The sequence below is a fragment of the Caloenas nicobarica genome, chromosome 2, assembly GCF_036013445.1.
Source record: "Caloenas nicobarica isolate bCalNic1 chromosome 2, bCalNic1.hap1, whole genome shotgun sequence".
NCBI classification, from domain to species: domain Eukaryota; kingdom Metazoa; phylum Chordata; class Aves; order Columbiformes; family Columbidae; genus Caloenas; species Caloenas nicobarica.
The window spans coordinates 120051551-120065504 of record NC_088246.1 but is presented as its reverse complement, the minus strand read 5'-3'; the positions used below and the strand labels follow the sequence as shown (position 1 = coordinate 120065504).

The following is a 13954-nucleotide window of genomic DNA, read 5'->3' as shown; positions in this document are numbered from 1 at the left end:
TCATTCTTTTGTACGTGCCCAGTACTGTTGTGGTTTGTGCATCTAGATACCTGGGTCCTGGAACCCAGAATCTAGGTGGAGTATTTCTGAGAAGCTGAATCTACCAAGCACGCCCAAAACTTAACAAAAAACCCCAAAGTCCATCCCCTGCAAAAGTAAGGATATAGTCATATTCGACAGCAACCAATGGGCATGTTCTTGCCATTTGTTTCCAGTGGTGTATTACGATTCTATTCCTGTTATCGGCACCAGCAATTGCTACCAGCTGATAACTAGAACACCACTATTTTCAACTAGAAAATAGGGCCAATATTATTAGTGGGTTTTTTTTGTTTGTTGGTTTGGTTTTTTTCTGGAATTGTTTCTAACTGGGTTTGCCTGATCTGATATACTTCAGTATGTACTACTGGGGTATTTAGACAAACAATGGAAAGAGACAAATGTGCAACAGGCATGAGGTGAAGCATGGAACTGCTCTGTTTTGTGACCGCCTTTGGTTTGATTAGTTTATGCTATAGTTGAGCCAGAGCAGGGTTAGTATAAACCTGTTCTGTTATTGTCAATCTTGTTTTAAAACATAACTAAACCAACTGACTGAATAAAGCAATCTGGATATTCAGAAAGCTCAAAGTGGTTGTTCTGATCATCACAGAAATCTTACTGGGACAATTGAGTTATTTTGGGAATCAGGAAAATATTGGAATTATTTTCAGCTACTTCGGTGAGGTTTGAATTGGATCCAAATTGTAACATGACAATTGTCATGTACATCAACAAGTTTGAAGACAGAATTAGTGATGTAAACAAATAGTTTTTGCATTTTTTTTTCCTGGCTTTTTTCTTTGTTTAATTCATGCTGGTTTTTTAAATTTTATGTATGACCTATTGGGTGCTACAGCTTTTGACACTGTAAGAACAACCCCGTTTTCTTTTTTCCATGTTACCCAGATTTGCATTACAAAAGGTATCAGTATGCATAAAATCCATTTTCTGTATATACATGATCTGTCTTTGCTCTTCAAAGATTAGAAGAAACCCTTCTTATATAATTAATGTCATAATGAGCTATTCCTCCTTTATTCTTTTATCTTCATTAATTACCTGCACAGTGTGACAGTATTTCAGGTCATTCCTGTCAAAACAGTTGCTCTAAAGACATTGAAAGAAGGAAAAAAAATTCTGAATTGTGTTTTTCCCATGTACTAACAATTTAAAAACTGGGATGTTTTGCTCATATTTAACCTGTTGGGGATTTTTTCCCTGTGGATGTAACCAATTTCTTTGTCTTTCTCACACTTCCCCCGAACCATATTTCATAGAATATTTTACAGAGTGAAAGACTTAGCAATTTGCTTTTTAAACTCATTTTTCTAGATTATTAAAGGTGCTTCTTTGCAGTTCTTCTTCACAGAACATATTCTATAATCCCAAACCTTTCAGGTTAGGACCTTCAGTCCCCAACTAGTTTGGAAGGTACAGCCATACAAGGACAACCGGCAGAATCCTAGCGAAATACAACACAGCTATGACATTCTGGACAAGATAACAAAACAAAGCCTGGATTGTTTCCCTCCTTAGCTGCTGGGACACAGTCACAAAGCATCTTTTGTAAATCTGCTCTTCATCAAGTTCTTGAAATAGCAGTAAGAAGTTGCATGCCATTTAGAGTCCCTGTATCCTAATTCTGTCCTGATCTTCCCACATGTATTTTCTGTCCGTATGCTAACATGTTTATCAATCCCGATCCTGCCTGGGCACATTGTCCAGTCATATTGTCCATCTCCCTTATGAGGAGAGGCTGAGGGAGCTGGGTCTCTTTAGTTTGGAGAAGAGAAGACTGAGGAGAGACCTCATTAATGTTTATAAATATATAAAGGGTGAGTGTCACGAGGATGGAGCCAGGCTCTTCTCGGTGACAACCAATGAAAGGACAAGGGGTAATGGATTCAAACTGGAACACAAGAGGTTCCACTTAAATTTGAGAAGAAACTTCTTCTCAGTGAGGGTGACAGAACCCTGGAACAGGCTGCCCAGGGGGGTTGTGGATTCTCCTTCTCTGCAGACATTCAAACCCTGCCTGGACACCTTCCTGTGCAGCCTCATCTGGGTGCTCCTGCTCCGGGAGGGGGATTGGACTACATGATCTTTTGAGGTCCTTTCCAGTCCCTAACATTCTGTGATTCTATGATTCTGTGATTCTGTGATATTCTGGATAGACCCACATCTCCATGGGGATTGTATAGGTGAGTTCTGCCAGGGTAGCTATGGTGTTTCAACCTTTGCAAAGGAAAGAGAAGTGAGGGCAATGAAGTTCATTAGGGTCGATGTGGGCAGGCATACCTTTATCTATCTAAAGCCACTTTAGATGTTTTCCTTATCCTGTAGATGCTTACTTCCCTAACATCCTCATTTTTCCTTAAGCTCCAGTGATTGATCCATCACTGAGTCTCTGTATTAAGTCAATAGGTATATTGAGATATTAAGGAAAATCTTGAGGCTGGGAGGAACTTAAGGTATTCTGCTTAATTATACCATATATGTCACATACGAATTAGCAGGCTGTGAGTGTGTAGTCTAAAGATTCTTCAAGGATACATCGCAAGGGCAACGTGCACATGAATACTGTAGCATGAAATATCTCTAGTTACTGTTTAACAGCCTTCCTTTTAAATTTATTTTTTAAATATATTGTTGAATTATTACAAAGAAATATAGGACGTATTTGTATTACTAACTTTACACATATTTTCTAGGTAAACAATTTGAATAATAAACTAGCTGCCCAAGGACATGAGAGCAGAAAAATATCAGATGCTTATTCTGAAGTGGTTAAAGCTGTGGAAGAATTAGTAAGTTTTAATTGTTTTTATAGAAATAAAGTAAAAAAAATGCTTGCATACTTGCATTTTCTATGTTGGCCTCAAATAATTTCAACTAGTACTAAAGGTGTCTCTTGATATTTTACTGTTCATTAGAAATCCACCAGGGAAAGAGATCTACAGAGTATAAAGCGAAAACTTCTCAATATTAGTGAACCATTGAACATCTTGAAACATGGAAATGAAGAACTTGAAAGAGAAAATGAAGAGTTTTTGAACAATTTCAGACATAGGTAATGCCTGCAATATAAATATAGGAAGCAAGCATTTTTTTTTTCACTGAAATCATGCCTATAAAAGTGAATCTTGCTTTTAAGTCTGTCTGTAATATAACATTTCAATAATTAAAAATAATTTCAGGCTGAAATCGATCATCTAATTTTTTTTGCCCTTCACTTGTTAAAATTCTGCAAAACACAAGATACCTACTTAGACAACAAAATGAGGAAGATTCTGAAATTCTCTGTATGTTAACAGAGACCTCAGCCCCCAAAACATTTTGCTAAAAACTTTCATGAATTGTATTTGTATTTTTTTTCGTATATGATTGTTATAAACATAGAATCTGAAATACAGTTTTTCTCTATCTTCTTTGTATTCTTGTAAGACGTTCTGCACACATCTTTTGTAGCTTCTTCTTTTATTGATTCCAAATAGCTAACTGTACATAATATTTTAAGTGCATTTGTAATGTAACAGCAAATAAAATAAATTATTTGTTCCTTCTTCCTTTGGACACTAGGTTTATGCTGGTTTTCTGTATCTGACAGGTTATCTTCTTTATGTCCCCAGTAACTTTGGATTTTATTGTCTGGTTTCAGCAAAGTCAACTGAAATGTTGCTGAAAGTAGTTAGTTTCTTATAAGTTTTGTAGAAATTGATGACTGAGTTGAATACAGACATCCTGTCAGCATGAAAACATTCTTTACTAGACCCAAAAAAATCCATACCAGCGATGTAGGAAAAAGGGAGGAGATAAAAAGATGAAAGAGAGGAGGAAGGATGTGCATACTCCTTAATAATGCCCTAAGTTGGAGCTCATACCTTACATACCAAAGTACATCAACGATGGGACACAAATGGGTGAGAAATCAGACTTCATTAGCTCTGATGTAGACTGAACTATTTATTTGGATTATTAGAACATTTTAGAATTACTGCTGTAGCTTTACAGATTTATTATTTTCAATTTCCTTGACTTTTTTTTTGATGGATTAGAACTTTTATTTCATCATACATGTAAGACAATAGAGAGAGAGCTTGCCCATGGTGGAAGTATTAACTGATAGGCTGAAGGAAGAAACTCAGATTTGTAGGAACATGTTCAGGCAAATGCAGAATATAAGGAGAGAGAGAGGGGAGTTCTCAGAAAATAGGTTTGGGAAGCGTTATTACTTGAGACCATCTTGTACACTAAAACTTTACAGGCATCTTAGAAAGACTGGACAAGTTCACAAGAAAAATCCTTTGAGCATTCTCTATTTCATATATAATTTGTATTGTTGTAAGTGTGTCCTGATTATTGTCCTTCCACCTGTTCAGGAGTTCAAGAAATGCATACGAAAGTTCAGATTCAAGGCCCAGAGAATGGTTATGACAAGTTCAGAGTAATGAAGGATTCTAGAAGCTCAGTTATTTATGTCTTCAAAGGATGATCTGTAAACATCCTTTGAAGGGGAAATATCTTTTTAAACTGCTATTTAATCTAGTCCCAGGAAACAATGAGTAGAACCTGAATATAGAAGTTCACTTTAAGTATTTTTAAAGAAAAACATTAATTCAGAAGAATTACCTTTTAAATCTTGCTTCACTGGAAAAACAAGATCCTTAGTCAGCCTGATATAATCCCAGATTTCTGTACATTGCTTTATTATAATTTAAGTTAACTCTTAGAAGGCTTTTCTGGAATGCTATTTCATAGATCCGCAACACCCTCTCAATTCTAATTTCAAAACCACTGTCCTAGCATGAAAGATGTTAGTTCTTAAGGGAGAAAGGAATTGCTAATCCCTCCTAAAAATGAGAAGTTGCATGCATTCCTCTTATGTGTTACTGAGTGGAAGCACAAGGGAAGAACTCTGTTAACAGGACTTTTTATTTGAAAATTCCCTCTTATCTTTTTGGACTTCTTGACTGAGTAAGGAGTGTTTTACACAAAGGCTATAACTAACTATAGTTCTCTTGGGCAGCCTACTATTAAGTGCTATGAAAGAGGCAGGATGTTTTCTTCTGCTCAGAAACCTTTTCCTTTGATCTGCCACTAATGTCTTGCTTTATATTGGAAATATTTTGCATATCAGATCATTAGTCTGATACTTCGAGCCTTTTGTAGCCTCTCACAAACTGTCTCAATATAATTATGTTTTATTTTTTGTTTTCCTTCCTGAGTACCTTGTGATCTCTTTATGGTCTTTTGTATTAGGGAAGAATTGCTGTATTGTATTTAATTGCTATATTCCATCTGAATGTGATTCTTAAAATCAACACATTGTCTCAGTCTAAGATTTGCAGTGCTTGTTTCATTCAGTTGTATGCTAACAGAGTCTTGACATGTTACTTCAACAGGACTGAAAAGTGAGTGACTGCCCAACTCCTACTGGTCTGCAAGAAGATAGAGAATTGTCTTCTAACACTCTTCCTAGAAAGCTTAGTTGTGTATCTTTCCTATTTAAAACATGTGGTACATGCAAGAAGTGCATCTCATGATCACCTGAGATTTTAGGGGCACATGCAGTCTAAATAGTCCTGTACAAGCTGGATAAAAACCACTATGAAGTGCCAATTTCATTAAGCTTCCCCAAACCTGTCTTCTGTGGTGACTGTCAGATAAGAAGGGAAAGTGTTCTTGCAGTAGTAACTTAGAGGAAGGTCTCAAATGTCTTAAAAAAGAGAAAGTGCAAACACTGTTCAGTAATAGCCAAAATACTAGTGTGGTACCAATGCTGTTTTAGCCACTAATCCAAAACACAGCACCATGCAGGCTGCTATAAAGAAAGTTAACTCCATCTGAGCCAGACCCAGTAAACCTGTCCAAGGGATTCCATACCTATTCTGAGCTTCACTGCTGCTCAGAATTATCCTCAAAGTAAGATTGGACTTGTCACTAACATGTCATTATCCCCACCTGTCCAAACAGTTTTGTTACCAATATCTTGCCATTGTCAAGACTGTAGACATCTTTTTACACTTGCATTGAACCTGAGGATCATCTGTTGGCTGTTTTTTCTTACCCTCTTGTTTCTCATTAATTCTCACTGGTTTGATCTTACTATTTTCTAGTAATTGATTTATTTGTTAATATGTATTTAGCAACATAGATTACATGGTCAGAAAGGTCATAGAGTTTTATGTTGTTATAATAATGATTTTCTTACTAGATCTGAAGGAGTTTTAGTTGCTAGTCAGCTCCTTTGTTTTCACTATGTGGTAGTCTCTTCCCACCTCCAGCCCAGTGAAATCTCTTTTCTGCTTTACCAACACACAGATCTGAAGAAATTGGGGAAGATGTTTTCTGTTACTAAAGATCTGATTTCATAGAGAGACTTAAACTTATTGCTCATGACCATGATGGGAACACTGTTCAATCCATTTCTGACTTGTTCACCACTGAATCTTCTTGAGTACTGTTTGCATTAATGAAAAAAACAAAAACAAAAACAAAACCCAAAAACAACAAAAAAGCAACCAACCAACCAAAAAACCCACAGAGACATCCATACTGTGTTAGCTGATACCCTCTATACTGTGTATGGCTTTTTTTTCGAATTTTTTTTTCTCAAGTTGCCTTATTACATGAACCGGTCAGTTGGCTTACAAGTTTTCTTGATCCAGTGTATAAACATCTTCCTATCAATAAATGTAAAATCCTTATCTCTTCTTACAAGGAATTAGTCATTTAAAAAAATTCCTGTGCTCTTTCTTGGTAAGATATCCGTTTTCTAAAATGGATGTCATATTGTCCCAATGTCTTCTATGAGACCATTGAAACAAGCCTGCTTTTATAATCATAAGTGTACTTCAAATTATATTATGGCATTTGTGAGGACATCTTCACACACACTGATACTGAGTGCTGTGCAGAAGCATCCAGAAATAATGTTGCTTTTGGCAAAAAAAAAATCCTGAAGTATTCCAAGACCTATCTTCAGGTGACTTGTGATTGAGCTTAGAAGGATCTAAAATATAAAGTTTATGCAAACAAGTATTTAGCTGGGGAAAAAAGTTCCAATTACTGAAATACTTTGGGATTTGTTGCCCATATCAAGATTCACCTCCCATCTGTGTTGTTAAGCATCTTGGATGAAAGAAGCTGAGGAAAACAAACGCATTTGACCTGACATGTAATGGCTGAATACATACATCTTACAGACACTCTTAGATCAAAAAATCTCAGGTCCACATGCCATGCTCACTTACAAAATGTATGAAGGCTTAGGAAAAGAAAAATGAAAAACTTGTATGGTTCTCAAATGGGGAGTTCCTGAGTAAGCTGCAGAAGCTGTGATAAAATTTTCAACATGAGTATGTAGAGTGGAGTGTGGAACACATGCACTGAAGAACCATAGTTCTTTCAGCTATAGTCCACTTGCTTTTCTGCTTGGAATATTATGTTCCTCTTGCATCCATGCTTGGAGTGTTTTTACCTCCAGATTTGTGGGTAGCCTTGTATGCATCAAAACAATTTTGCTCCACATGAAAGGTATAGGAAATCAGAGTGGAACAGTCATTGTTTGGTTCCTTTCATTTCTTTCCAGCTTCAGCGCAGATTTACTTGCTTTGCACTATTCAGATGAATTGCTCTTTTGGCCTTGGCATTTTGATATTTAAGTCTTTTTACAATCATAGATATTTTGGAAGGAATTTGTGAAGCCATTTAGTCACTGTCTTCCCCAAAACATTAGTTATACCCATTTTAAGGAACAATCAGAAGAATATATTTTTAGGGTTTCCAATCTTGCCTGTTTCAAAACTTCCCCAGGGAAAGTGAGTAGTTAGTTGCCCAGTGACCTTTTGTCAGTATTTTAGAATATGTGTTATTTTCTTCAGGTAATTTGTTTCTGGTAGGTAATTATTTTTCCTACAGAGTCTACTCTAAGTACTGTTCATACGAAGATGTTATGGGGCATAAGGAAATATTAAAATTGCTTAATTAGGAGAACTGTATGTGTTGAAGCAAGTGATTTGTATTTGTATTTGCATGCGGAATTTGCTAAATCAAGTCATCTATCTCTGATGAAATAATTAATGAGACCTGTTTCAAAATCAGGTCACAAGACCATTTGTAGAAAAACTTTCTCTTTTGAAAGTGATGTAGCTGTGGTCTGAATAGTTTAAATCAGTGTTATCTGAGACTATAGGATTCAGAAGCTCTGTCATAACTAACCAGAAACCATTACCAAAGGTGTATGGAAATTTTTTGTTCAGGGACAGATTTACAGTGGAACTCTCACCTGGTAGTCAGAATATCCTTGAACCCCTCTTTGCTGGGTAGAGCATTGTAATTACTTCTGATCCCACCTAAGTATTTGGTGTTTGGTCTCAAGGCATCACATAGTGTACCTTCACAAATTCCTCATTTGCCGCCAATTCTTCATAGCATTGTTTTCTTGACCTCCTTCATCAGTCTGTCTGTAACTGGTAATCCACTTACAGATATAACTCACATACGTCATGGTTATGTCACAACCCTGGTTACTACTCACGTTGTTATTGTTGGTTTCTATTTATCCCATTGTCAACCTCACTGTTGTGCAGGAAAGTGTAACCAGTGTGTGACAGAGCAGACTTGTGGAAATCTAAAGTGTAGAACTATTATTAGTTAATGAGATGGCTCCTGACTAAATAGTCTTAGACTTGGAAGTACTAGAGCACATTGGCTTTCATATTGCCTCCCTTCAGCCAAAAAATCTCTGTTGCTCTTTATTATCATCTTTGATCACTATCATCCAGGGGAGATCTGAGCTGTTCACATGTGTACTCTTGGCTATATTTTTCCTAACATGATCGTAGTAGATCTTGATCGTCACAAGTGTTTTAATTCACAGGGAATAAGATCTTTTAGATCTATGCAAGATCATTTTGTCTCAGCAGCTGAACAAAAGGGCTGGAAATCCTATGTATTTAAAGATTGTTTAAATTGATAAGTGACTATGCAACACCTTGGATCCTGGGGAAGCCCAGGGTGATTTGATTAATTAGATGTTGCAGGAAGCACCAGTGGTGTAGTGGTATCATGCAAGATTCCCATTCTTGTGACCCGGGTTCGATTCCCGGCTGGTGCACAGAAAGTTTGCCATCTCCTGTCTTGCACAGTCACTGTAGCCCTACAACTCCTGAATAATCAAGCCTCCTTGAGCTACCACAGTAAATCTGTACTTACAACAGTGACAGGTGGTAAAAGTAGTCCCTCCTGCTTCACCTAGATCTCAGGTTTTTGGTAGGGCTATTACACCTTCTGCGATATCTTTGAAAAATGCTTGTATATGCATTTATGTAAATCAGTCAGTCATGAGGTGTGTGACATTTCTGAAGCCTCTGGGTCATGTTTTGCATTTTGGAAATATCATATTGCAGTTTCAGTTCTATTGGGACTGAGCTCTTAATCAGATTGGTCAAGTGCTTGGGAATCACAGTTAGTTGAGTTTAGTTATGGGCAATCTGTTAATAAGGAAAGGGCAATTGTAACACATAATGCATACATGGTATATGTTAGGTATAGTTCATCAAGATATATGCAGATATAGTTTTCTGTTCTGTTGCTTTGAACTTCTGTATTACTTGAATTTTGGGAAGGGAAATTAAGATGCTATAGGCATGTGTAGAGTTGTGTGTGTGTGTATGTGTATGTGTGTGTGTATGAAGTAATCCATGAAGTTTAGTCCCTGTCTGGTTAGAAATCTTTGGGTTTTGTAAGATGAAATATGTTTCCTTCTTTGAACTAAGCAAATGACACCTTGTATTAATGGAGCTGATCTTTGTGAGAGATATTCTGGCCACTAATTCAGCTAAGGAAATGTGTGATCGGTGCCAACCTGTTGTGGGTTTGCAGATTAAGTATCAGAAACAGAAAATCTTTACAATATCATTTAGGTTTGTAATTCTAATTAGGCAAATACTCAGTGGTAGTTAAAAGTTTATGTTTCAGTGATCCCATTCTTCTACAAAGAAACATTCCATTGCAGAACATTAAGTTCTGATGATACAGAGGTTGTATATTGTCAGTCAAAGTAATACCAATGTTTACCTGTAGATTTTTTGTACTTGATTCAGTTTGGGTTTTGCTATGTAATCTGATAGTCTAAACAAATGGTATTTTAACTTCACCTCTGTTAAACAGTTCACTTCTACTGAAAGTTTGTTTGAATGCAAATAAATTAAAATTATTTTATGTGACCTAAAAGTTCTGCAAGTAGCAACATACTCAGGAATTTGAATTCACCAGCTGTATGACTCACCTGTACCAGTGCACTGGTATGAAGTACTTTGGACATAGTCATTTATTATAAGACAGATGAACTGAGACTGTGTGACCAATTTCAGCTCTTTCAGATAAAGGGGCTGTTTTTGCCACTTTCTTCTCATCTAAAATTGACAGTTTTATATTATATTTGGGAAGAGTGGACCAAAAAACTGGTTAATATTCAAGGATCACCTCCTTCAAGCTCAAGAACAGTCCATTCCAATGAGTAGGAAGTCAGGCAAAAATGCCAGAAGGCCTGCATGGATGAACATGGAGATCCCAGCAAAACTCAGACAAAAAAAGGAGGCATACAGAAGGTGGAAGCAGGGACAGTAACCTAGGAGGAAGAGGGGAACCTGATGACACAGAACATGGAAAAGGGTGAAGTACTGAATGCCTTCTCTCCCTCGGTCTTTATTAGCAAGACCCACCCTTGAGGACTCCCAGGTCCCAGACACCTGGGGGAAAGGCTGAAGCAAGAAAGACCTTGGTGGAAGAGGATTAGGTCAGGGACTATTTAAGCGAACTGGACATGGGTCCCAATGGGATGCACCCACAAGTGCTGAGGGAGCTTGCTGATGTCATTGTGAGGCCACTCTCAATAATCTTTGAGTGACAGGAAGAAGTGCTTCAGGACTGGAGGAACACAAATGTCACTCGTTTGTTCAAGAAAGGCAAGAAGACAAACCCAGGGAACTACAGGCTGGTCAGCCTCACCTCAGTCCCTGGGAAAGTGATGGATCGGCTAATCTTGGAAACCATTTTCCAGGCACATTTCACAAGGACAAGAGGGTCATTGGGAATAGTCAGCATGGATTCAGCAAAGGGACATCATGCTTGACGAGGCTGATAATTTTCCATGGTGAAACGACTGGCCTGGTAGATGAGGGGAGAGCAGTGGATATTGCCTACCTGGACTTCAGTAAGGCTTTTGACGCTGTCTCCTAATCAGATACTCATAGAGAAGCTGCTGATGTACAGGCTAGATGGACAAAGACTGAGGTGGATTAAAAACTGACTGAATGGCCAAGCCCAGAAGGTCACGCTCAGTGGCACAAAGACAAGTTGGAGTCCAGTAACTAGCAATGTACCCCAGGGGTCAATATTGGGTCCAGTCCTGTTTAACATCTTCATTAATGATCTGGATGACGAGGCAGAGGGTACCCTCAGAAAGTTTTCTGATGACACCAAACTAGAAGTGACTGATACACTGGAGGGCTGTGCTGCCCATACAGAGGGACCTTGACAGGTTGGAGAAACGGGCCCAAAGGAACCTATGAAGTTTAAAAAGGAGGAGTGCAAAGTCCTAGGGAAGAACAACACCAGGCACCAATATATGCTGGGGGCTACTCTGTTGGAAAACAGCTTGGCAGAATAGGCCCTGGGGGGTCCTGGTGGACACCAAATTGAACATGAGCCAGCAAAGTGCACTTGCTGCAAAGAAGGCTAATGGCATCCTGGGCTGCATTGGGAGGAATATTACCAGTATATTGAAGCAAGTGATCCTTTCCCTCTACTCAGAACTGATGAGACCGCACCTGCAGCACTGTGTCCAGTTCTGGGCTCCCCAGCACAAGAGAGACATGGACATCCTAGAGAGAGTCCAACCAAGAACCATGAAGATGATGAAGGGACTGGAGCATCTCTCCTATGAGGAAAGACTGAGAGAACTGGGACTGTTCAGCCTGGAGAAGAGAAGGCTCAAGGGTGATCTTAAGAATGTATATAAATACCTGAAGGGAATATATGGAGAGAATGGAGCCAGACTCTTGTCAGTAGTGCCCAGTGACAAGACGAGAGGCAATAGGTACAAACCAAAATACAGGAGGCTTGTATGAACATCAAGAAACACTTTTTCACTGTGAGGGTGGCCAAACACTGGCACTGGTTGCCGATGCAGGTTGTGGATTCTCCATCCCTGGAGATACTCAAAAGGCATCTGGACATGGTCCTTGGCAACTGTGTCTAGGTGGCCTTGCTTGAGCAAGTTAGTTGGACCAGATGAACTCCAGAAGTCCCTTCCAACCTCAGAAAAGGATACATGTAATTGTTTGATATCAATGAACTATCAGGGCTTATACTCATGAATAAAGAGACTTTAAAATCTTTAAAAAGTATGAGCCTGGCGTTTTCAGCATCAAATACCAGGATGATAAAATACTGCTTTTGATTTTAAATGTTTCAGCTTTACTTACTAAATAATGGGTTTTACTTTCATTTTTTTAAATATACTTTATAAAAAGAACTGTAAAATTTTCTGGTTTGTTTCAACAGCTCAAGAAAACAGGAGGTGTATCAGTCAGAAATCAAAACTGCCTGCAAAAGCATGTGTGAGATTGAAGAGCGAATAGAAAGACTAAATGAAGATCTCTATAATGCAGCATTGTCCTACAGTGAAAAAAGCACAAAGTATTTGGACTTAAAAAAAAACAAAACTGAGGAAGAAGTCTCTTTCAAGGTATATTTTTTAATTTAAGTTCATTTTTTAGAGTGTAAGAATGGAAAATAATTATATTTGTATCAGAGAATTATTGGGCAATCAACCTAATATTAAAAAAATAATAATTTAAATCTTATGATTGTAGCTGTGTATTTTAAAACACTTGAAAAATGGCAAATAACAGTAGACTCTGAAAGAGAAAATAAACTTGTTGCTAGATGGTCACAGGTAATGGCAGACTAAAAAGTAAAGTTAACACATTAAATATTCGCAACCATACAAGGATTTTTTTATCCCTTAGTGATTTAAAATGAATACTAACAAATAACAATCCGTTTCTTTATGTAACCAAATTATTAGAAGAATTCATAAATCAATGTAGTTTTATTTGATGCTAAATGTAACCATTATGAATTAAATACTACATTAGAATAATTATTTAATGATCTTTTAGATGTCATTAGTTATCTAGAATTTAAATTTTTGTTCATCTTTATGTAGAAGCCTTGCTGTGATTATGAAGGCTTACAAGACTTAGAATATTTCTGTTTTTTCATTTTACATAATTCTTAATAATATTGTACATAGGCATACAGCGTTTAGGATCAGTTTTATTGCAGGGTGTAAGATTAATCATTCAGAAATACGGAAAGAAAATAGTATGGGGACTTTTCAAGAGTCTTTTTATACCAGGGAGCTAATCAATGGTATTTTGCATATTCTTCACTAGCGATCTTCTGCTTTATGTAAAGTACAGACTGCCTGGAAGGAAAGACTTTCATTGTTTTATTTCCAGTAATAATTTTAGGATTTCCTAACTTCTAATCAGTAAAATTAAGAACATTAATGGTACTTCCCTGGTTATAGTGGGCATTGGTATATTACGCACTCCACATGCTTCCTGCCTTCCTTTTCACCTACCTGCTTGCCAAAGGTATGTCCAAGTAGCAGACTCTGCTTCTAAAAAGAAAGGAGGAATTGTCGGATGTGATTTAAGACAGAGTCAGTTATAAAGCTTATAGAGCCAAGATAAAAAAATAGTAAAACCTGAGCCAGAGAAACCTCAGAGGTGTTTTCAGAATAATAGGAGTGAGTCAGTTTTGCATTTGTTAAGGCCTTTCATAGCGTCAGGTTGTCTTCTCTTGGATCAAATTTATATTCCTGTCAATATCTGAA

The 13954-nt window shown here is 37.4% G+C and overlaps 1 protein-coding gene and 1 non-coding gene across 2 annotated transcripts in view; both read left to right on the top strand.

Annotated features, from left to right (window-relative positions):
* The window catches only part of CCDC178 (coiled-coil domain containing 178), a 167218-nt gene that overhangs the window by 21399 nt on the left and 131865 nt on the right, over positions 1 to 13954 (top strand). The window contains exons 9-11 of the mRNA XM_065630102.1: positions 2754 to 2849; positions 2976 to 3112; positions 12613 to 12796. Of these exons, the coding sequence (XP_065486174.1) occupies positions 2754 to 2849; positions 2976 to 3112; positions 12613 to 12796 (417 nt within the window). The remainder of the gene's footprint in view (positions 1 to 2753; positions 2850 to 2975; positions 3113 to 12612; positions 12797 to 13954) is intronic.
* Positions 9090 to 9160, top strand: TRNAG-CCC (transfer RNA glycine (anticodon CCC)). The gene has a single exon. It is a non-coding gene; the product is annotated as a tRNA-Gly (tRNA).